This window comes from Urocampus carinirostris, chromosome 1 (genome assembly GCF_059441175.1).
Source record: "Urocampus carinirostris isolate Australia breed hairy pipefish chromosome 1, RoL_Ucar_1.0, whole genome shotgun sequence".
Lineage (NCBI taxonomy): Eukaryota > Metazoa > Chordata > Actinopteri > Syngnathiformes > Syngnathidae > Urocampus > Urocampus carinirostris.
In genome coordinates, this window is record NC_142349.1 from 47,819,019 (window position 1) to 47,841,861 (window position 22,843).

Here is a 22,843-nt window from a genome sequence, read left to right on the forward strand (position 1 = left end):
GAAGTTGTGGCCAGGGTAGGAAGTGTCTTTCATAATGTTGATGGCTCTGCTACAGTGTTTTCTGTGTTTGTTTCTTCTACATTGCTTTGAAAAGTTCCCAGAACGTTTCAGGCATTGTCTGAGATTCTGAGAGTTATGTTCTGAATATTAACACAAACATACATTTGTGCCAACTTTCCAATAAATAGGATACATTTATCAAAAGAATAATACAGCAAAACCAATCCAAAGAGTAAACTAAAATAATAATGTGGTGAATTAAATAGTCCCAAGTAATGCAACTTTCCTTTATAAACTGTACATGTTTTTTTATTTTATTTTTTTAAAGCCATTTTGTTGTGATTGGTGTGCTGTGAGGCTCAGCTACAGCATCCAGATTGATCTGTAAATCGATTCCTGGGAGAATAATTTTATAAATTCCCCGTAGACATTCTTTGCCTTTGATATATGTTTTATTAAATCTCCCTTGAAAGGTTCTGCCCATGAAACCGACGTGGCAACCAAAAATAAGCAACGACTTCACCGAAGTCTGAATCCTTTTTTCTGATTTGGGCTGCATGTGAGCTGTGGGCTCATAACCCAAGTGGTCGCCAGGCAATCATTGAGCGAGTGAAGACAAACAACGGTTCGCACACATGGACACTTTTGATCATTTGAGCTGATATGTCCCTTGTATGTGGGAGGAAGCATAGGTTTGCCTACAGGGAATCCACACAAATATTTGGAAAACCTTGAAACTGAAACCCACCAACTGCCTAATACATACCGTATTAACTGCACCATAAGGTGTGCCAGATTGTAAAGTGCACTCTCAAAAACATGGTCTTTTCTGAAATATTTTTTTATAAATAAGGCACGGACTACCAGGTGCGTGAAATTGACACTACAGTAAAAGTTATCTTGTGTATTTGTGCATAACTGTTGGGCTCTTCATACACTTGCGGTACATTAATCCCTCGCTTATCCTAGTTAACCAGAACCCAGAACACCTGCGCAAATCTAACTTCAAGATGACAGCCTTACGGACGGAGAGTTTACAACTTTAACAGAATAACAACCATAGATCTACAATTTAAAAACACAGAACACATTTCTGCAGTTGAACGAAGGGTCTTTGTTATTATTATACAAAAGTACAATGGAATTGGAGGGCTTCTTCTTTCAGAAAGAGATTTAGAGAGCGGCTGGCAAGTAACACGCTAGCATCGGGTATCCTTGGCTGAAGCTAGGCCTTTGTGATGGATAAAATACAAATGTCCAGAATGTAGCGGTTTCCCACGAGTTTTCACTCCAGGTCATCTGTTAAATGAGTAATGGATCTGGCCTGGTGAGAAACAGGCTCAGCAGGGGTAGCTTGCGTGACTTATTATGTAGCCTAGCCACAGTAGGCCGAACCTGCAGCACGGCTAGTTTTCTCTGCCGACGCTTCCCAAACCCAATAATAATCCGAAGAGCACCCGCTGGTGATCCCCATTTCTTTGCGCTCTTCTGACTTTAATTAGAGTCTGATTTATTTGATGATTTTTTTTTCTCAATGTAACCAGCTTCTAAAAGCTAGCTGTTACCATGCTTCAAACCGTTAATTTTGGCGCTCACTTTGCAGTGCAAACTTTAAACCCCTAGCTTCGTAGTTCAGCCGAATCGCAGTTACGCTGAAGTAAAGCTTTGTGTTTACTTTGGCGGTGAATTAAAGCTTCAGCTTTATGTCAGGCTCAGTTATCAAATCGAGTTAATCCGTTGGGCGGGTTTGGGTTTATATACCCGCGACTGGGGTCAGATAGGGCTAAATTGTTTAGGCTCGATCTTACCTCTAGTGTAGCGCGCCATTGTGACCATGTGTGGTACTGATTCATGGTTGCATGTTGCAAAACAAATTCATGCGAGGAACTCCAACATTTCTAACACTTTATTTTTTATGAGTAGAGAGCTTGACCAAATTTAACCTTATACCACAACTTGAGCATCATTAGAATGAGACCAACTGTTTTAGGGATGACAACATCTTTATTTTTATTACTTTCTGTCTCTGCAATTGACTTAGCCACCCATTCCGTAACTCGCTAAAATATTCATGCCTGGTGACATTAGACTAGCAGGGCGCCAAGCTGCTTTCCATTAATTGCACGCAAATGAGCAGTTATCGGACACACAATGACGCATAGCTTCAAATACTCCATTTTACGGATTGGAGAGTGCATCCTATTGTAAATGCCATCCCCCCAAAATGGTTGTATGTATTGGCCACAGATCCATGGCTTTGACCTTAAAAGATGCACCATACAATCGATCTTTTAAATTGTGTCTTTCTCTATAAAATAGTGACTGTTTCTGATTAGTGATGTTTTTTCCTGAACGTAACGGCTCTATGAGCCTCTTTGAAGTGAGGCTGATTGTTAGGGAGCCAGCTACAGTAAAGATGCACTTTTCTCAAGGGATTCTGTGTTGTTGTTTGACTAAAAAGTTAAAGTGGTTTTGTAAACATTTGAATTTATATTTCATGTCTTTTTTTAGGGATCCCTGGTTTTGCTTTCTTATATGCACAAAAAAAAATCAAAAGTTTGTTCCTGTATTTCATAGATTATATGTCATGATTACCGATATGCATCTCCTGTGCCCGCTCCTTTGGCGCCAACTGCCTCGGACTCTGATTAGCTCTCTGTCCCTATTCAAACCCACTCCTATACGTCCCCTTTTGTCAGTCCGTCTGTGAACCTCAGTTAACACTAGGGAAGCCTTTTTTGACCCTGACACCCACCTGTTTTTTGCTCCCGTCTGTCCCTCGGCTTTAACCCGTTTTTGATCCTGACCACGTCTACTCTCCCGTCCCGGCTTTCGACCTTCTTTTGTCCCCAACCACGTCTACTCTCCTTTCCTGGCTTAAGACTCGCTTCTGACCCCAACCACGTTTTTGCTCTCCTGTCCTGGCGACTGACCCGTAAATGGTCCTGTCTCCATTCTGGTCCTGACATTATATGTCGTGGCACTGAAAAGTAAATCCTTTTAATCACTGTTTAGTCATGTCGTTGGAATTTTAGGGATTCTGTGTTGTTCGACGTGAAAGTTTGTTGGCATCAAAAAGGTTAAACCTTTAAATTAGTTCAAAGTTCGTTGTAGATAAGGCTATTAAAATATAGTATAATAATAACAATACACTTTAAAAATTACTGTGTGCATTATTGGTAAAGAAACAACTAAAATCTGAAGAGCATTTTGGGGGATTAAAGAGACGACTCTTATTTGTGAACCAAGCCAAAAGAACCGGTTCTCCCGAAAGCTGGAATTCCTCCCACTACTGACGATCTGTGTGAGGGACGTTACTTCTCAGTAATAAACTATTTTTAAATTGAAATGTTAGTGTCATTGATATCAACATTGTAAAACATTGTATGCGACTAGATTAGACATGGCACTCCACGATGAAAAAATAAGATACAAGACCATCAGGATAAGTAAGCAAAATAATTTACTAAGTAATGTTTTTGTAGTGCAGTGGTTAGCAAATATGCCTAACACATGAAAGGTCCTGTTTTGAGACCGGGTGGAAACATGTTAACCTGGAGAGGGATGGGCACCACCAGGCTGTACATGCCCACGACACACCACAGGAAATGGTGCCCGTACGAGGCTAGTGGTAAAGGGATCCACCCAAACCTACTAATAACTTTTGCCATGTTTTTCTGGAAAACATTCTAATTACTGACTGTATGTAATATGTACTCTATGCGTCATCCTCCCGTCCTCCCTTCAACCTTTTGTGACTCATATTCAGTGTGCTCTCCTGGATTTAATTAATGTGCAGCATTCATCTCGATGACTAACATACACTTGTTTCAGAGCACAAATGTCAGCCACCTTCATTTACGTATGCAAGGCAAGAGGGTGGCTAAGGAGAGGTAAGAGAGAGCCAGGGTGGGCGTAAAGCTCAACAAGCCCATGTCAAGAGGTGATTCATTGCCATGGACTGACTGGCTCGGGACTGACGCGAAGGTAAACGGACCCGTTGGGTTTGTGAAGCGTGTAAACGCAGTTTCAGCTCATTTGCTTTACAGAGCTTACGTCAATGCTATGACAATGTGCAGTTTTGTCAAGGTCCCATCACAAAATGCTAGAACCACAGGCGATCCCGGGCTTGCTGAAGAACTGTACGTCACACCAGGATCTGTAACTGGGTCCCCATATTCTGGGTTAAAGGTTGCAGAATCTTTTTTGAAATGAAATGAAATGAAATGATCTGCATTTTTCAATACCATGTGCCAATAAAATAACAACCGTCTGCTTTCACGGGGCGTCACTGAGATGCTTTATCAAACTAGAAATATGTCTTGGCAGAGAAACATAGTGTCACGACCGGCACAACCAGGGGACCCAGATGCGTAACGTTTCACACAATGCTTTATTAAGGGATTGGGGAAGTCAGGACGAGAGGAAAAAGACACCGATTTGGTGCTCGTTGGGCAGGAGCAGCGGGAAGCCCTTGCGAACGAAGTGTGGTCGGAGATCGGAATAAGTCGGGCACCCAGGACGGGAGAAAGGAGCGTGGTCGGTGATCGAAACGAGTCGGGTAGCCAGGACGAGCGGGAAGCCAGGGATCGGGGATTGATACAGGAAACGAAATCAGGCAGGATACGGGTAGCTGGGATAGGAAAACGGAGCTTGCCTCTGGGATCGATACAGGAAACTGATTCAGGCAGGATATGGGTAGCCAGGGCAGGAGAACGGAGCTTGGATCGGGCAGGAAACGGGTAGCCGGGACAGGAGATCGGAGCTGGGATCGGGGATCAATACAGGAAACAGAATCAGGAAGGATGCGGGTAGCCGGGACAGGAGAACGGATGGATCGATACGGGAAACGGGTCGGGATCAAAACGGGAGCCAGAGTTAAAAGTGCTTGCCTCGCATGCTCTGAGGTTTGCTGACGGACTGACCAGGAGTGAACGAGACTGACAGGCTTAAATAGGAGGATGACTAATTAGGGAACGAGTGGCAGCTGGTGCTGACAGAGTGAGCTCTGGTGAGGGCAATTAACAAATAATGACACACAGCAAACAGTGAAATATTTAAACTGCAGTTAACCTGACAAGGGACATAGCAACAGGGGCATAGGATCTGACTTGGTCTCGTTGGGCCCTCTTAACTCACTTTCTTGGTTCACATCCAATGCTATTTCAAAATTTACACGAGAATAATGCCTCTTTGTCTCAGGTTTTACATATTTTATTGTTGTTAGAGTGTAAAAAGGAAAAAGATCGGAAAAAAACATAACAAACTGTAAAATATATATCGTGATTTGAACAATGTGATTATTTCTAAATATATAACTTGTTATAAGAATGTAAGATATGATAATTTGTTTAAATGGTTGATAGAAAAAGCATTTTGGGGACAGGTCTCTTGTAAGGCTTTGATCTCAACCTGTCATCCATTTTTTTTTCTTTTTTCAGGTGATTTGTTCATCTGTGATATGATGTTAGTTGTAACATGATTGAAAAAAAAGTTAAAAATACAAAAAAATGTATCGTGAAAATTTCGACAGAAAATCAGATATCATCGAAAACATTTCTGTTTCCATCAATTGTTTTAACTGTGTATTCCACACAATTAGGCGGATACATTTTCCACTGATTTCGAGGCAGCATGTTGAGCTGCACGTGCTGGAGACACTGGGTCTGAATCGGAAAGATAAGCTTTGGCTGGTTCCTGCCTGCCTCGCCCCCGTATACATTCTTAGGACACCCAAAAATAACCTTAAAAGAGGATAGAGGAAAATTGGCATTAAATGGTCTCTACAAGCACATACGTTTGTAGCTTAGTCTTAGGTACTCATGTGTTGTTTCCACAATGTGTTTGCATCCTCAGCTCTTATTTGTTGGTTCTTTATATTGATATTTTGTATTATTTTTTAACTCATACTGTATAACTCTGATGTGTATTGTTACTGTTTCACATTACCTTGCTGTCCGCAAATGCATTATTTTCCAATTAGAACAATTAGAATATCTAGCATTTATTATTTATGTTATGGTTCCATACACAACACAACATTGTGCTCTTTGCGCTATCCACATTGCAAGCATAAAATTGGAATTTTCCCAGTGCAGCGATAATAAAGCTCATTCTATTCAATTCTACAGTCTAATAAATGCCTAGTGCGTATGAGCGGAGCTATTTCACATTTTGCTCACACATTTCAAAGAAGCAGAGAAAGTAGGAAGAGAGGAGAGGTGACAACCCCTCCCTCAGACCATACGGGTCAAGGCTGATCGTGCATTTCAATAGGAGAGGCTCACGCTTCCGTTTACTCAAGTCTTGCAAGTGAAAGAAGACTCTCCCTGAAAGAAATTTGCAGGGTTTTTCGGAAAAACTTAAAATGACGAGTACAGCCTGTTGCTTTCATAACTGAAATGCCTAGCTACCATTGTTGGGAAGCCATTGCTATCGTCAATGCTGAAAAGAATACAACAAACATTAATAAGTTTGCTCTTGCCATTGGTTGTTTTAAGTGATAAGTGATAATGTTGAATAATCGCCTGAACAAGTCTCCAGACTGATTTCTTCATTGCGGAATTACAATGCTAATGCAAACACTGACGTTAACTATATAGGTAATATCAGCTTTCATCGCAGAGAATCCTGTGCTCTTGAAATTAGGTTCAAAAGGAGATTCACATGATTTCATTTCAACTTAATGGCATCTGAATTCAAACTGCAATGCTCAAGAGTGCAAAGCTCATATTTTAGCACTTTGATCTGAGAGAGATTCAATGATATGGTTATTTCTAGTAAGATTGTTAATGGATTCCCCTTCTCTTTTTCATAAAAAATTAAATGTATGCATGATGGGTTACATGATTTTTAGCTCTCTAGAATGTTTGTCTCTATTAACTTTCAATTAATTTCCACTGCCCGAAAAATATTTTTTGGGGACCAAATGTAATAATCCTGATCAGATGATTATTTTCACAATCTGACTTTGAATTTGTAAAAACAGTTTTTCCCTAATGCAAGGAATAGTTGTGTGTTGAAAAGTGAAAAACAAACAAACAACTTTTGGGTGTAAACTGTGACAAAAAACGCCACTTCTATACTTAATATATACACTTTTTAACATGCCATGAGATCCAAAAATCAAAACAACACAAGTGAAAATAGGCACTTGCATTTTGGGGGTGGCTTAAGCAGAAGGCATCAACTCCACAGCAGCAATGATTTGAAAGAAAAACTCAAGGCACGGTTGCAAACACTTCAATCGCTTTTGGACGGCCATTGCAGTTACCATGATTATTTATTTGTTTATTTAGTTTTTTTATTACCGTAGCATAATATGCAGGGATATTTTCACTTATCCACACTTCCATAGCGTAATTAAGTCTGGCAATAGTTGCGTTAAAACGTTTACATCCTTGCCAAATAGATGGATGGATTTCCTGCATTTCTGTTTTTTTCAAGGCTAGTTAAGCAACAAGCCCCTAATAGCTCTGATTTGACATTGTTTTATAAAGCTAGACATTAATATCTCTGAGCAAAAATATTCGGGGAGCGTTACTCTTGACTTTCTTCTCGCGCTGGAAAAAAAATGTGCGGTTACATAAGCATCTCTGAGGTCGGCTGTCTGTCACTAGAGGTGAGAATAGCTTTGCTTCAACAGAACAGAAGAATGCTAATGAATCCATCAGAGAAACAGAAATTCAAGTATTTTAGGAGGAACCTCTCACCCTTGTTTGTTTTTTTAAATTTTCTAATTTCATCACTGGTAATGTGGAGCCAATCCCCATTTGAACTCAAACAATATTAATTTATTTTTAATACTTTTAAAATATAAATGACATTTGGAACGTTTGTACTTGTTTCTCTTTTTAATTCAGTATTTTGTTAAAGGGGACAGCCGAATCTTTCCACCTGAGCAAAGGAAATTCAAAAGAATAAAGAACTTGCTTTATTGTACAGTGAATGTTTTTATACAGCAGTTTGAATGGCAATTTATTGCGTGAGACGTGCTTTACAAATGCGTTTGATTTGATTAAAATGAATGCATTATTTTAAAGACAAATTGCATGTACAATCATAACTATGATTAATGAAAACTTTTGTGGCGTTAAAAGTAAAAACATCTCTAAACAGCTTACTGTAAGTGCAAGACACTAAAATGCGGTTCGATCATTTGTTTACCGGCCAGCAAAGAATGTGTCTCCATCCCTTTTTTAACCTTGATGAATTATACAGGAAAATAAGAAGATTTAGTCATGGATTAACCCTGAAAAAAAAGACACACATGCTTGTTTCGAGTTCAAATGTTAAAAAACTACAGAAGACAGTAATTTGCATTGGGGCTTGTGTCTGGTGAGGCACAGTAAGATTTAAAAATAAATGAATCTACGTCTTATTCATCATTTGATTGGCAGACCAAGAAAGCAATTAAGAGTACCATAGAAAACACATTTAATTGTCTCATCTTAATAAGAGCATCATTTGATTGGTAATCATTTGTTATTTAAACAAATCCATGCAACATGAAAAAACGTTACTGGACTTTCTGTTAACTTGCTAATTCTATCATTAATCTATTGTTTGGGGCTGAGGTGTGTGCCGAATCAGATTCCTTGGTCTCACAATTGCCCTGTGCCAAGAGGCAGGAGAATTGTGTGCCTCTGCTGATGCTCAGGACAGGGATGTGTTACATACTAGTTGTATTAATAGTGTTGACGATACAAAGCAAATAAGCCCAGCTCAAATTGACGTCCGAGTAATTCAGAACTTTGGAATGGATGGAATGACTGGCTCCCCTTTTGGACAGTTACCGAACGTATCAATTCATCATGTACCATAATAAAATCTGATAACATGAAGTTTTGAATGTATTTAAAACATCCAAGGCTATGTTTTGATGAAATAATGTTCTCACCGTACGTAAAAATGTCGTTTGGAGGGGCGTTCTCAAGTACAGAACATTAGCAAATTTCTCACTTCTAGCTTTCTAACAATTTTAGCAACTTTTAGACCGTTACCTGATACTGGGCGTATCAGATATCTAAGACCACGCCTGTAGAGGCATGATCTGGTCAGGCAAGTATCAGATATCGTGGATCGTGCTCATAGAGGCATTGTCTGGTCAAGCGTCCCTGGTCGATATATAAAGGGGAACTGATCGATAGTACGCTCTCTCTTTTTACCTGGCACTCTACCACAGCCCCTCTTGGCGGGGACTTGATGTGGCCATGCAGGCCTGCTCTGCGGCCTTGAATTAATCACGTGGGTCAGACGTTAAGACCAACAGGAGCACGAGACGAAATCTCTCCGCAACAACAGGTAGGAGGACGGTTTAAAATTAACAACATGTTTGCTGGTTCTTGGGAAAAAGCATTTTTTCTGTACAAGGGAATCTCCCCAAATCGACAAGCATTACAACGGGAAACTTTGTTTTCTGCTAGTAACTTTTAGCGGTCGAAAACTCCCATAATCTCCCATAATTGTGTGTATTATTTCCATTAGCCTGGTTCCTTGATTTCATTTTCTTGGGATTTGAATTAATATCAGAACTCAAAATAACTCAAGTAACAACAATTTATTTTTTATTTGTGTATGAAATTCTAGCATCCTTCACAGAATGAAACGATTTATGGTGGAGCACAAGCAACACCTAGAGGCAAATTTGTTTATTAATTGCAGTAAAGAATGATTTGTTTCAATCCGAACGATTTTCAAAATTAGAGCTAGAAAAATCCCTACAACAATATAATGTGAAAATTCATTGATGTTGAAAACAAAAAACCAAATATAGTGAAGTTTAATTTAATTTTATTTTATATTTTATAGAAATATGACTGCAAAGAAATGAATAGTCAAAATTGAGAAATTTACAAAAACAAGTCTACAAATCACAAGAAATGGGTTATAAAATGACTCAATGAAAATGAATGGAATCTTTTTGCCAAAATGTCAGACAGAAAAAATATTATTGGTGCTTTCTTTTGAAAATACCCTGTTCTATCTCTAGAAAAGACCCTTGCCTGCTATTCCTAAAAAAATGTTTCCACCAATTCAATCCTTCTGACTTATAATGTCAGGGTGCACTTTTAGGTTGACTGTACACCTGCAACGAATCCATCTGTCTACTTTTTTGTAAAGCACGAAGGACGTGTGGTAAACTCCTAAGTGAAATACTAAAGAAGGCTCGGGAGCAAATGGCCACCATCTTTGGTCTCACAGATAACCAAACACCCTGCCTACCTTCATCGCCTTGGCAACTGGATACCTGGTTGGTGACCTTTTCTAAATCACCCGTGAAAGTAGTGTGTTGCTTTATGAACGGTTGGGATTACCATTTCATTTTCCTCTCAAGAATACTAGAAAACTGATCAATCCTTTGCAGTAAAACATTTGAAAGGAAATAATGAACCTAAAAATAGAATTCCAGTTCCTACAAAGAGTGGAAACCCTGCTGGTGTTTTAAAGTAAATTCTAAAAATCCTAATATTTTTTTTAAGGAATAGCCAAGTACTGATTAAGGGCTAATACCAGGTTAGTAAAAAGCCTTATATGAAGTCACTCAGAAAAACGGATGACTCGAGAATTGCCATCTCATTTAAACATAAACGCTATGGCTTGTTTGTTGAATTGATGGTATTTTTGGTTTGACTCTCTTGGCTTTTGGCGTTGTTGTCGTAGAATTACTTTATTTTCTGTAGTGGTAAATGTTTTGAGACTGTATTGTTTACACTATTTACGTTTCCTGACTATTGTGCAATGGAAGGTATAATTGAAACGATGACTACATTGTTATATTTGCATTGTCGTTACATTACTGCTTCTTTATTTGACTCTCTTAGCTTTTGTTCTGAAAAAGTTGTAATATAAATATTTCTATGCATCTTTTTATACTGTTAAAATTTTAATTGTAGTTATTTCAAAGAAAATGAAACATATTTGTGCCTCAAATGTTTGTTCCGTGTTTAATGTAATAGGTAGGGTTTAATTATTCAATGATAATGACATTTCCAAGCAAAAAGTATTGGTATTGGCTCGCTATCGATAGATACCACCATGTATTTACTCAGATCGAACTGATACTAACATTCTCAGTATCACCCTACCCCTACCACACACCCGTTTGTTGTAATAGTTTAAAATTTCCGGCAAAATATTCACATCAGCCTTCATTTGCTGGAATGCGGTGAATACGCTAAGGCTTTAACAACACCATATGAAAAAAGACGGGCTTCTTGTGTCTTTGAAGCGGAAGAAATCCAGAAAAAATGCTTACATGAATGAAAAGAAAAATAAATAACCTCATTAGGCTGAATCACTCGTGTAAACTCCTTGTAAGCCTAACAGTGATTGTGCATTACAGTGATCTTATTATGTTAATGAGCACAGTGCCAATATTTACTTGCCTCGTAATTACCACCATACGCACACGCACACACACACACACACACACACACACACACACACACACACACACACACACACACACACACACACACACACACACACACACACACACAAACCCTATGTGTGAATCAAATCAAGTTGCTTTGATTTTTAAAAACAGAACTGGGTCCAGAGGAGGAAAATATTCATAGGATGAATGTATTAACGTCACATTTTGGTGGGCAATTATAATTTTTGTTTTTGTCATGAGGTCAATTTTCTCCTTCTTGTTTCAAGTAAAACTCCTTTATCTCAAAGCACTTAAGGGATGAGAAACTAGTTTCATTACTTGCAGCTTTAACACACGTAATATTACTAGAACAGTTTTTTTCCATCTTCGCAACATTGCTAAAATTCGCCCTATGCTGTCTCAGTCGGATGGGGAAATTATAATTCATGCGTTTGTTACTTCCCGCCTCGACTACTGTAATGCACTACTCTCCGGTCTCCTGAAGTCCAAAATCAAAAGTCTTCAGCTGGTACAAAATGCTGCAGCAAGGCTTTTAACTAAGACAAGAAAGTTTGATCACATTACCCTGACTTTAGCTAAACTGCATGGACTCCCTGTTAGCTTAAAATGTGATTTCAAGGTTCTGTTGGTACTATACAAAATCATGCAAGAACTTGCTCTCTCATATCTTTCAGATTTAATTTCCCCATATGTTCTGGTCCGGAGCCTTCACTCTGAAAATGCTGGTCCACCAGTGATCCCAAGAGCCAAGAAGAGATCCGCAGGTTTGAGAGGGTTTTACATTCGGGCCCCTGTGCTGTGGAATGCTTTTCCCCCTGAGATTCGATCTGCAACCTCAGTGGAAATGTTTAAATTTAAGCTTAATCCACACTATTATTCTATAGCATATGAATAACCTATATTTTATGTTGACAATATCTGTGTATTATTTGCCCTCATGTAAGTTTAAATGAGGGGATGGTGTAATAATAGTCTGTGGTTTGCAATAATCTGTGGTCTGTGCAGCCCTTTGAGACTCTTTGTGTCATAATTACTGATGCGGGGCACCTGTGGCTGCCCCGTTGACGCCAACAGCCTTGGACCCCGATTGGCTGTTGGACTCTTTTTAAACTCTCGTCTTCCTAAAAAGAACCCGTTAGATCGTCTGCGAACCTATGCTCCCAGCTAGGCAAGCTTTTGTGACTCTCCGACTCTATCCTGCCTTGTTTTCTGTCTGATACCCATCGCCGACCTCTTTTCTGGACCCGTCTATGTTTTTGCTCCTCCGCCCCGGCCATCGACCTGTTTTCTTGCTGTCAATGACTACCTTCGCTCGACACGGAAGTGCCACTTCTGCATTCCTGCAACCTGCTACGGATCGTTGATGCAAGTCTTTTCTCTTCTAAATAAAACTGAGTAAACGAACGCAATTGGGTCCCGTCTCCGTTCCTGGTCTGTGACACTTTGTGATTAAAGGCTATACAGATAAACATGACATGACTTGACTTTACCCACCTTAAAAATAACAACATTTTAACAATAAAATCAAGAGCACTCAAAATACACTGTTATAGACATATGCACATATGTCTTTGTATTAAAAGTGTAACTTATATTAAAAAAATAACCCATTCTAATTCGGCTTATCCTCACTAAGATCATGGAATGTGTAAGGAAACCAGAGTGGTAGAATCCCACACAGGCAGGGGGAGAACATGCAAACTCCACACAGGTAGGCTGGTAGCTGGAATTGAACCTTGGACCTCAGAACTGTAAGCCGGATGTTCTAACCAGTCTTCCACAGTGGCACCCTTAATATCAACACGTTGAAAGCTATTCTCAAAGCAAATATTTTAACAAATCACACATTTTGAGTAGGGATTAACTACAATGAGAGTCTATACTATAATACTTGTAAGTTGTGTCCGTGAAAAAGAAAGGGAAAAGAAAATGTTAATATTCCATCCAAAGGGTCAATGGTGCAACATTATTCCCGAAAGTTTCTTTTTTCAGATCGGGCAGAAGGCATTAGGTTAAACACCCCCTACTATCATTCTGTGTGTGTCACTGCCAGTCAATGTATTTCAAGTCCGTGCTTTGCAGCTTTGATTCAGCTAGCTGCCGCCCCTGCTGCTCTGCCCCGTGGGACTTTTAAACTGGCACACTAAAGACAATCAAGACGAAATCGTGTCGAACTCATTTAAGCAATCAATACAGGCTGCTAATAGTAATTGGGCTGGACAGAGACTTTGGTATCCCAGTGGTGCATCTGGCCTTATTTTATCAAACGTGAAGGAAAGCAGATCTGTGTGATTTTGTAGATGAGAGGGGCGGGTCAGGAGCAACTTACCCTGAAGTCAATGCCAACGGTGGAGATGAAGCTGCCGGCCAAGAAAGCTCCATCTTTGAAGCGCACTAGCAGGCAGGTTTTGCCCACACCTGAGTCTCCAACTAGCATCACCTGAATAACATACAGTACAAGAAGTTAAAAAAAGCAGAAAACTAAAGTTAAAAATGGACTTCTGTTTTTGATGTGTGGCTTCTTGGGGCGATGAACAAAGTCAACACTGTTTCGAAATGCTCTTTATCTGTACCCAAAAATAGTTGACTTTAATGTGTGCGGATATTTAGCACTTGCTTTTAAGGCACTGCTTGGTTCTTTTGAGTAGAGCTGTGCAGACAATTAAAATCAGGATAAAATCATTCTGAAGTCTGGAATTTATGTTTTTGTCTGAGTGTGTTCTGTGAGGTAATAAATGACTCTTCCATTAATATGATCACACAACTATCTCACTGTCTCATCTCACATCATGTCTCTAAAAATGAACTACTTAGGGATTTTGCTATTCCAGCATGGATAGTAAGCAACAACATTCAGCAAATGGCAATAAACCACAACTTTTGCCTGAAAGAAAAACTCCTCTGCAGGAGTTAGTAAAAAAAATTAAATTGAGAGCTTCTTTTTATTACTGATAGCCCCGAGGGGCTACCAGTTTGATATGAGTTTATAAACTGACAACTTATTTTATATTGCAGAGTAGTAAGTATTAGAAGTAGAGTAAAAATGTTTAGTCGACCGCTTAAACATCATGTCAGTGAGATATCAAATTTCCTAGAAAATCACAATTACCCATCACTAATGAGATATTTTCAGAACCTGTCCTTGGGCTATTCAGGTTTTCCTAGGGGGGTACCGGATGCACCATGTTGGAGACCCTTGATCTAGTGAGTTCAATAAGGTGTCTTTGCACCAACATGCCACCAAATGGCAGATAATGTGTACATGTGTCAAAAAAAGCTATTTTTTGCAGCATATGACAGTTGAGAACTGCAATGCTACAATTGCATGATAATTCCACATGACTATGCTGGTAATTCCCGAATGTCCTTTTGTGCATCTCCTCCCATAAAATAAAATAAAAAAATCACGAGGCGTAATGTATACTGCATTTAAGGCCAACAATCAAAAAGCTGACAACATTTTTCTGAACCTTTATTTATTGAGATATTATTCAATTTAAAGCATTAAAAATAATCTTCTGAGCTAGCACTATATTTGTTCAGGCCAGACTAAGTAGGACATCACTAAAGGCCTGGGTGTGAAATAGGGCTGCACAATTACCCGAAATCGAATCGATATTGCGATGTGACATAGTGCATTTGTGTAGTCGCAAGTCACTGCTTTTCCTTTCAAGGATTTATGATTCCGTCTTTTTCATTTGATTGATGTAGTGTTTGGCCAACCAGAATTTATGTTTCAACTGCGTCGGCCTATCAGAGGCAGGTTTTAACGGCACTATCCAACAAAGGACAGGCAAACTTTGCAAGCAGAGTGTGCGCAATTGTTATAGGCTGGTGTATTCTATCAGACAAACTCCGTTTGCCCAGCCCCAGTTGCCTCCCCAAAAAAACTGCGCAGCACAGCTATACAGCGGAGCTATTATTTAAGAGGCTCTTTACATTGAAAAGAAATAAATCAACTAAATCGGACTCTAAGGAAAGTTAGAAACGCGCAAAGAAATGCTTATCACCAGTGGGTGCTCTGTGGATTGTTATTGTGTCATGTGTTGTGCCTAATTCCGACATCCCTGCAGAATCCTCTTGTGAACGTGCACTCGTTTTTTCCAATGCTTCTCAGCGCTTGACAGGGTGAGTTCTAGGCTAATAACTCTCTTAGGACTCTAAGAGTTGTAGGTCACCAGCTCCAGATCCATTACCCATGAAACGGATGACATGGAGCCAGAACTCGCTGGAAACCTCTATATTCGGGTCTCTTTTATTTGGATCATCGTGGAGACCTTGCTGAAGTTGCTAGCCAGCCAGTCTCTAAATTGGTTTCTTTCTCTGAAAAGAGAAAATCTCTTATTGTACTTTATATAATGACAATTAAGACCATTTATACAACCGCGATTCTGTATTGTTTATATTTGTAAGCTATAGTTGTTATTTTGTCACAGTTGAATACTCTCAGTCGGTAATGACGTCATCTCGAGGTAAGTTTGCATGTCACTATGATACAGTTCTCACAAAAAACAAAACTAGCGCAGAAAATGCACTTTTCTTTTAAAATCGAAAATCGCATCGAAATTGCGATACAAAATCGCAATTAGGTTTTTTTCCAAAAATCTTGCAGCCCTAGTGTGAAATGCATGGCCACCCACTACTTCAAACACATGTCTAGGTGATACAGGTAACTGCAGGCCGTTTTTCCGCTCCGTGGAGAAGTCGGAATGTTTTCTAGCGCTATAGACGGCGCCGCCATTTTTGTGTGTGTTACTCGGGCAACAGCACACCTCAGGGTCAAGGCACATTGTGCGCTCACAAGCAGCCCTTGTGTGTTGATTGTGTATGTTATCAGGCGGTGTGGCGCTCTCCACCTTATCGATTGTCTATTGACACAGCTGGCTGCGGGAGCGTACGGCTGTGTGATGAATTGAAGGTGCTTGCGTTCAAAAAATGGTGAGGCTTGCAAAACAAAAGTGGCGTAAAAGCACCGGAGATGTCACAGCCACAATATTACAGCGACTGAATGTGCGCAAGCTTGCTGAGGGCTAAATATATTTGAAAAATATATATGTGAAGAAATACCAAATAACTGAAAAAACAAAAACAACAATGAAATGAAATGATCTGCATTTCATATAGCGCTTTTCAAGTCAATGACTTCTCAAAGCGCTTTACAATGTGCTCCACATTTCCCAATAGCGGCCTTGCAGCCATGTAAGGCGCTAACCTGCTTATTGGGGGTAGTAGGGGTTCAGTGTCTTACCCAAGGACACTTCGACATGTAACACGGAGGAGCCAGGATTCGAACTGGGATCCCTTGATCCCAAGACGAGCGCTCTACCTCCTGAGCTACTGCCGCCCCAATGACAATAATTACAATGAATTCTTATTAATATTCCTATTAAAACGTTTTTTTCTGGTTTTATTACAGGACACCTGCAAAGGAGATAGCATAGGAAGACAGTTCATTATTTTGACTGTTATACCTCACTGTTGTTCGTTGTTTTGACTATTTTGCACTGGTTACATAATTGTCTCTAACAGCCAATGATGTTGCTGTTATTTGATTACAACACTCTTTAAGGCAGATCTACTTTGAGTAACCTAGGAGATTTGATTAAAATAAAGGGTGGAGAGGAGGGCTATTTGAACACATTTGGAACTTGGCACTGTGAGGGATTTTGTAGATTCCTCTCCTGTTCTCCTTGCAAGTTGAATATGTATTTATGTCTTCTCTCCCTATTTTGAGTGTCTGATAAGTATCCACCCATTATCTGTACCGCTTATACTCAGTAGGGTCGCGAGTGTGCTGGAGCCCATCCCAGCCACCTCCGGGCAGTGGGCAGGGGACACCCTGAACTGGTTGCCAGCCAGTCGCAGGGCACACAGGGATGGACAATTTGCTCGCTCATTCATACCTAGGGACAATTTGGACCTGTCAATTAACCTGACATGCATGTTTTTGGAATGTGGAAGGAAACCGGAGTGCCCGGAGGCCCACGCAAGCACGGGGAGAAGCTGCAAACTCCGCACAGGAAGCTTGGTAGCTGGATTTGAACCCATGACCTCAGAACTGTGCCGCACACGCGCTAACCACTGCGTCGCCGTGCTGCCCCTGATAAGTATCATATATCAAAATTATGTTGTAACGGAGCATTAAGGAAATTTTTTCATCCAAAACAACATTGCAAAATGTGGCACCGTGAGTAAAAATAGTGTAATGATGAGATACAACCTAACACTTTTTGTTTTAGCACCAGTAATCCTAGTGAACTTGTGGCATGGATTGGCCGTTTTTGTAATCTCTAAATTGGGCCACGTTGTTGGAGTGTGATGTAGTGTGTTCGTGTCAATAAAATTTGTTAAAACCTTACTATCGCGATCTGTGTTCGATTCCCACTGCACCCAAGGCTAAACGAACGAGGCTAGAAAGATATATCGACTGATCAATCATTGCTCAATTACGGTGATCTACTACCGTAAAACCTCTGTGCAAGGTGCAACCAAAAAAAAGTTTATATACACAATTAAATACAAAAATGAAGGCATTTTCATGTTTTTTGTGCAGCCCAGTACCAGCCCAGTGGCTGCCGACCACTGATTGAAAATACCAAAACTGAGAATAAAAATAAATAGAGGAGATCAAACAAAACAAAATCAACAAAAGGTAATATTCAAATAGATATCAAATGGATTTTTATAATGTTCATGTATATAAAAATTATTAAGTTATAAAGATTATTAGTTGTGCGTTAGTGCACTGTAATAGTAAAGCTTTTATTCTCTCAAAGGCAAAATAATGCAACGTATGATTGAGTGTACTGTATTGTGATGTGACACGTACCTTAAAAGCGATGTCGTAAAATTCGCTGCTGTGACTGATGGGGGGTCCGCTGGGATGGACCACCCCGTTCAAGTGCACCACAGCCGGGCTGCTCCTCGCACCTTTGCCGGTAGGGCTGCCCCTGCTTTTGCCCCTTGCAGTCTTCTTGCGGGACATGATATCCTCCAGAGAAAGGAAAGTAAGAAAATAAGAAAAGATAACCTTCACAAGTTGAATAAGGCAGTTGAAAAGAAGAGACGTGCTGGATCAGATTTCTTCTAAATCTCTTGTTTGTTCTTTGACGCGAAAGCTTTTGGTCCTCCACTAAGGCTGCACGGACACGCGCGTCCACTTCTGGTGCTCGTGAACGCACCTTCCGTTTAACGCTAATTTGATGGTAGAGGGCGCTAATTCCCCGCACCGTTGAGCAACATCCGCAGGTGAGTGCGTGTGATTTCAACGAAAGCACGCTAGAGGGAAATACAGGAACACAAGAAGAAACTCGTGAATTATCTATCAGTGTAAAACGGGGGCGCTTTTAGGTTCAGAGTTTCGGGGGTGGTGAGCACCCAGTTTCTGGCCGGATGCGTTACTTTAAGAGAATAATGAGTTATAGTTTCTCACTACTTCCTCCCAAAAGTAACTCCATCAGTAACTGAGTTACTCTATGGTAAAGGTAACAAGTTACCAGGGAAAGTAACAATTTTTGTTACTTTAGAAAGAAGTTGCAGACCAAATAATTTGAAATTTGCCGAGCAGTACTGTATTCGAGTCAGTTAAATAGAGAATAACACAGATACCTTCTAATATTGAGTGCACCTCACTGGCAACAATTAACAGTCAGCGATATAACAATAACAAACACGACTAAACAATATAAGGTGAGTTTTTGAAATAGATCTAACTCGAATAGTCCATTATAGAGAAGGGAATTCCGACTTTATCTAGAGAACTGTTTTTTTTTAGCTTAGCTCTTTAAAAACAGCCGGCTCCCATATGGCTCTTCAGTTTGTTTTTGCTGTTTAATCCATATATTACTATTTTTAATGTATTATCATAAATGAATTAAGAAAGGGGGAAATAAAGCAAAATTAACACTCAAACGTTAACACTGAAAAACAAAGGAAATAAATGGAAATATATATAAATCTACAAAAAAATATATAAAGTACACAACTTTTTAAACTTTTTTTAATATTCAAAAAATGAAAATTCAACAGCACAGAATCCCTGTAAAAAATGCATTTTGACCATTCACAAGAGAAAAATAGCGTCACGAACGGGACCGGCTCTCGATTGGTGTGTTGCCGACTGCCACTTACAAGAGACAGCTCATAGAGCTGTTTAATTCACGAACGACTCGAGTCGGTTCCCACATACACTAACTCGCCTTTTCTTTCATTACATTAGCAGATACTATATTCGTCATCGCTATGGATCTATATAGTAGTCTCCATTTTGAATGGGGACATGATCCCAAAACACGTGTTGTAACAAATCGTAAAGGAGCGAACAACCGCATTTCTCTTATAGTGATTTCGGAACATTCACCACTGTTCATGAGTGTGAACATCACATTACAGGTTGTGGCTAAAATAAACACTTTCTCCAGCATGCCCAGTTTTTAATCATTTATTTCAGCTATAGTACACACACACACACACGTACACATTCAGAAAGAGAAGCATGTAACTTACTAGACTGTGATGCTTTCTATTCAACACATTATAATTCCATCCTCCACTTACAGATTACGTTGTTTCGTCTGATCTTGAGGGTTGCAAACCTGTCAATGAGTTTTTGGTTTTGCACTTGGTCAAGCACATATTTTTCAATCGCCATCACAGCCAGCTCAGGAGGTAAACCGCTCATCTCTGGGATCGGGAGGTCGCAGATTCGATTCCTGGCTCCTCCGTGTTATATGTCGAAGTGTTCTTCGGCAAGACAGTAAATCCCTAATGCCCCTGATAAGCAGGTAGCCTTGCATGGCTGACGCTGCTATCGGTGTATGAATGGGTAAGTGTGAAGCACATTGTAAAGTGCTTTGGGAGGTCTTCATTGACTTGAAAAGCGCTATAGAAATGTAGACCATTTACATTTACTTTAGTCTGTTTTGACCAGTGGTCCCTCAAAGCCAACCCTAACCCTTGTCAGACAGGACGAAAAGAAGACAGATCACTTGCGCTCGTTTCTTGGTTTTATTGAAAGGAAGGAAATGACAAGGTGGGACTCTTCGATCCGTTGGTTGGCGGATTGACGGAACTTGACAGGCGGGTGAAGGCTTGGCGGGAATGGTAGCGGACAGGCGTAACCGTAGTGTTCGGAAAAGAGTTCAGGAGTCAGACGGGGAGGGCAGATTTACAGAAACGGGTCGGCAACGGAGATCAATCAGAAGAGAACAGGGAGCAGGCAAAGAGTCAGAGGTACGGGCTTACTGAGCTGAAGGCAACAGGTAGCATGAGTACAATAGAACAAAGTGTTACCGGAAGCTGGGGATTTAAATATACAGGGTGCGCCAATCAGCTGTCCTGGCTGTTGGCGCCAAATCCTGAACACAGGTGTTCCCGATCCGGGTGATTGTGACAACCCTGACCCGTATATATCCTTTTTTTTAAATACTCGATGAAGTTATTGTCTGCTACCAGGGACCGAGTGATCCGGATTATTGCCAAAATGGACAAGACACAATCCGTCTCACAAAATACATGTTTCTTTTAAAAAAAAAAACAACAACAACCTCATTTTCTTTTCCCGTAAAAAAAAAATTGACGCGATAGATAGAAATGAGGAAAACGTAGAAATTGTCAGGTATACAATCAAGAGTACATTCTGCATGCCTCAATAGGATAAGCAGTGTCAAAAGTGCTGCCTATTTGTACCACTAGATGTGTTTATTAGAGCTAGCAGCCACGTGTTGATTATTCTAATTCTATTTGTGCTGACAAAGGACGCCTGTTGTGTCTTGTTAGTGGCCTGTGCAGAGATGACATCCAACGGGAGGCTTCACTAAAATGCAAGAAGTATTTCCTTAATTAAAACTGAAACTTTGAAGACATTTTCAAGTCTTGGAAGTGGACTGTGCAGTTCTGGCAAGGCCTCGGACATATCCCACCAACTGCTGCTGTCACCAAAGCGTTGGATTTGTGCTTGTTTGATGAAGCTCCAAGGTCGTAGCGTTGGCCTAACGGCAACGGCGATGGGCTGTTTCTGAGGGGTAAGGTTAACTCGCCTTCTCTCGAAATCATTGGGTAACCCCTGCAGAATTTCGACTGACAGCTGTGATTGGTTCTGCTTTCTCTTAAACATCCAGCTGTCACCACAGCAACAGCTGGACATTTAGGAGGGAGTATGATGGGCCGTGATCCCCCTCACCATCTTGTCAATATATGCTCATAAGGACCTAAATGTTCATAGCTCATTTATGAAAGGTAATTTTTTTGCTCATATTTTTGGGGTTTGCAGAGAAATAACTGGAAAGATTAAGTGTTTTTCTATTTTCACACACATTGAAAGGCACATTTTGGAGGGAAAAACGATTATACTTTGCTTTAATAATATTAACATTTATTTTGGTATTCCCCCCTGGATGATTACATGTTTACCAGTTGTTAATATAATTTCCTTTGGGCTTTTGGACAACCACATTATTATTTAGGTCTACTATCCACCCTGGTCATATCCTTCGAGAGTGGTGACCAACAGTAAGATATAACATACAAAAACAGAGAAAATAAAAAAGGGTAAAAAGTAGCAAAAAACACACACAAAAACAACTGAACAAACACCCAAACAACTGAAACACCTTGGCACCCAAGTCGGTCATGCTTTTGTCCCTACAGATGAAACGGGACACAAGAAAGCGGACCTGTCACTCGGGTCAGGGTGATACAACACACTCTTCTGTTCAACAGCAGGGCCTGACAGCTTTCACTGGTTTACCCCTGCCGCATCATTGACCGTATGATACCCCCTTATTTAAGTACAACACTGAAATACAGGATGTGAGAAGGGTGGGGGGGAGATATGTCAAATGATGTCAAAAGCAAGGGCACAGGTTTGGTCTTTGCATTGGTGGAGACAAAGAGCATAATTTTAAGTGATCAAGTCTATTCAAATTTGTATACGCGTTAACCACAAGCTATCTCAAAGGGCTGCACTGACCACAGACTATTACAGACTACAGACTATTATTACACTATCCCCTGACCTAAAACCTACATGAGGGCAAGGAAAAACTCAAAAACAAAGCATAAGGAAAAGGAAGAAACCTTCAGAACGGATCATTTAATAATAAGAACGCATAATTTTGTTTGATACCAACAGAACCTTAAAGTCACATCTTAAACTGACAGGAAGCCAAATTCGTGTTTTTTTTTCTCCTGTTTTTAAGGTAAAAATATTAGATTGTAGATTTCACCAGGGGCGTAGTTTTGTCATGGATAGAAGGGGCGTTTCCCCCAATAACATGCATTCATTGTTTTGTCATTAATAATATTTTGTGATTCCTTTTTTTTTGTAGTGCTATGTCCCCATCAATATTGAGTAATTATTGTTTAATCCCCACCAATATTATTTGATCACAGTTTTGTCCCATCTTCGCAACATTGCAAACATTTGCCTCATGCTCTACCAGTCTG

General features: G+C 40.0%; 1 protein-coding gene across 1 annotated transcript in view; it reads right to left on the bottom strand.

The window, feature by feature from the left end:
- Window positions 1–18,604, bottom strand: part of LOC148374957 (ras-related protein Rab-26-like) — a 38,085-nt gene extending 19,481 nt beyond the window's left edge. Inside the window, exons 1-2 of the mRNA XM_088342945.1 lie at window positions 18,228–18,604; window positions 13,728–13,838 (exon numbers count right to left, since the gene is read on the bottom strand). Coding sequence (XP_088199071.1) covers window positions 13,728–13,838; window positions 18,228–18,383 — 267 coding nt within the window. The 5' untranslated portion in view covers window positions 18,384–18,604. The remainder of the gene's footprint in view (window positions 1–13,727; window positions 13,839–18,227) is intronic.
- Between the last annotated feature and the right edge of the window lie 4,239 nt (window positions 18,605–22,843).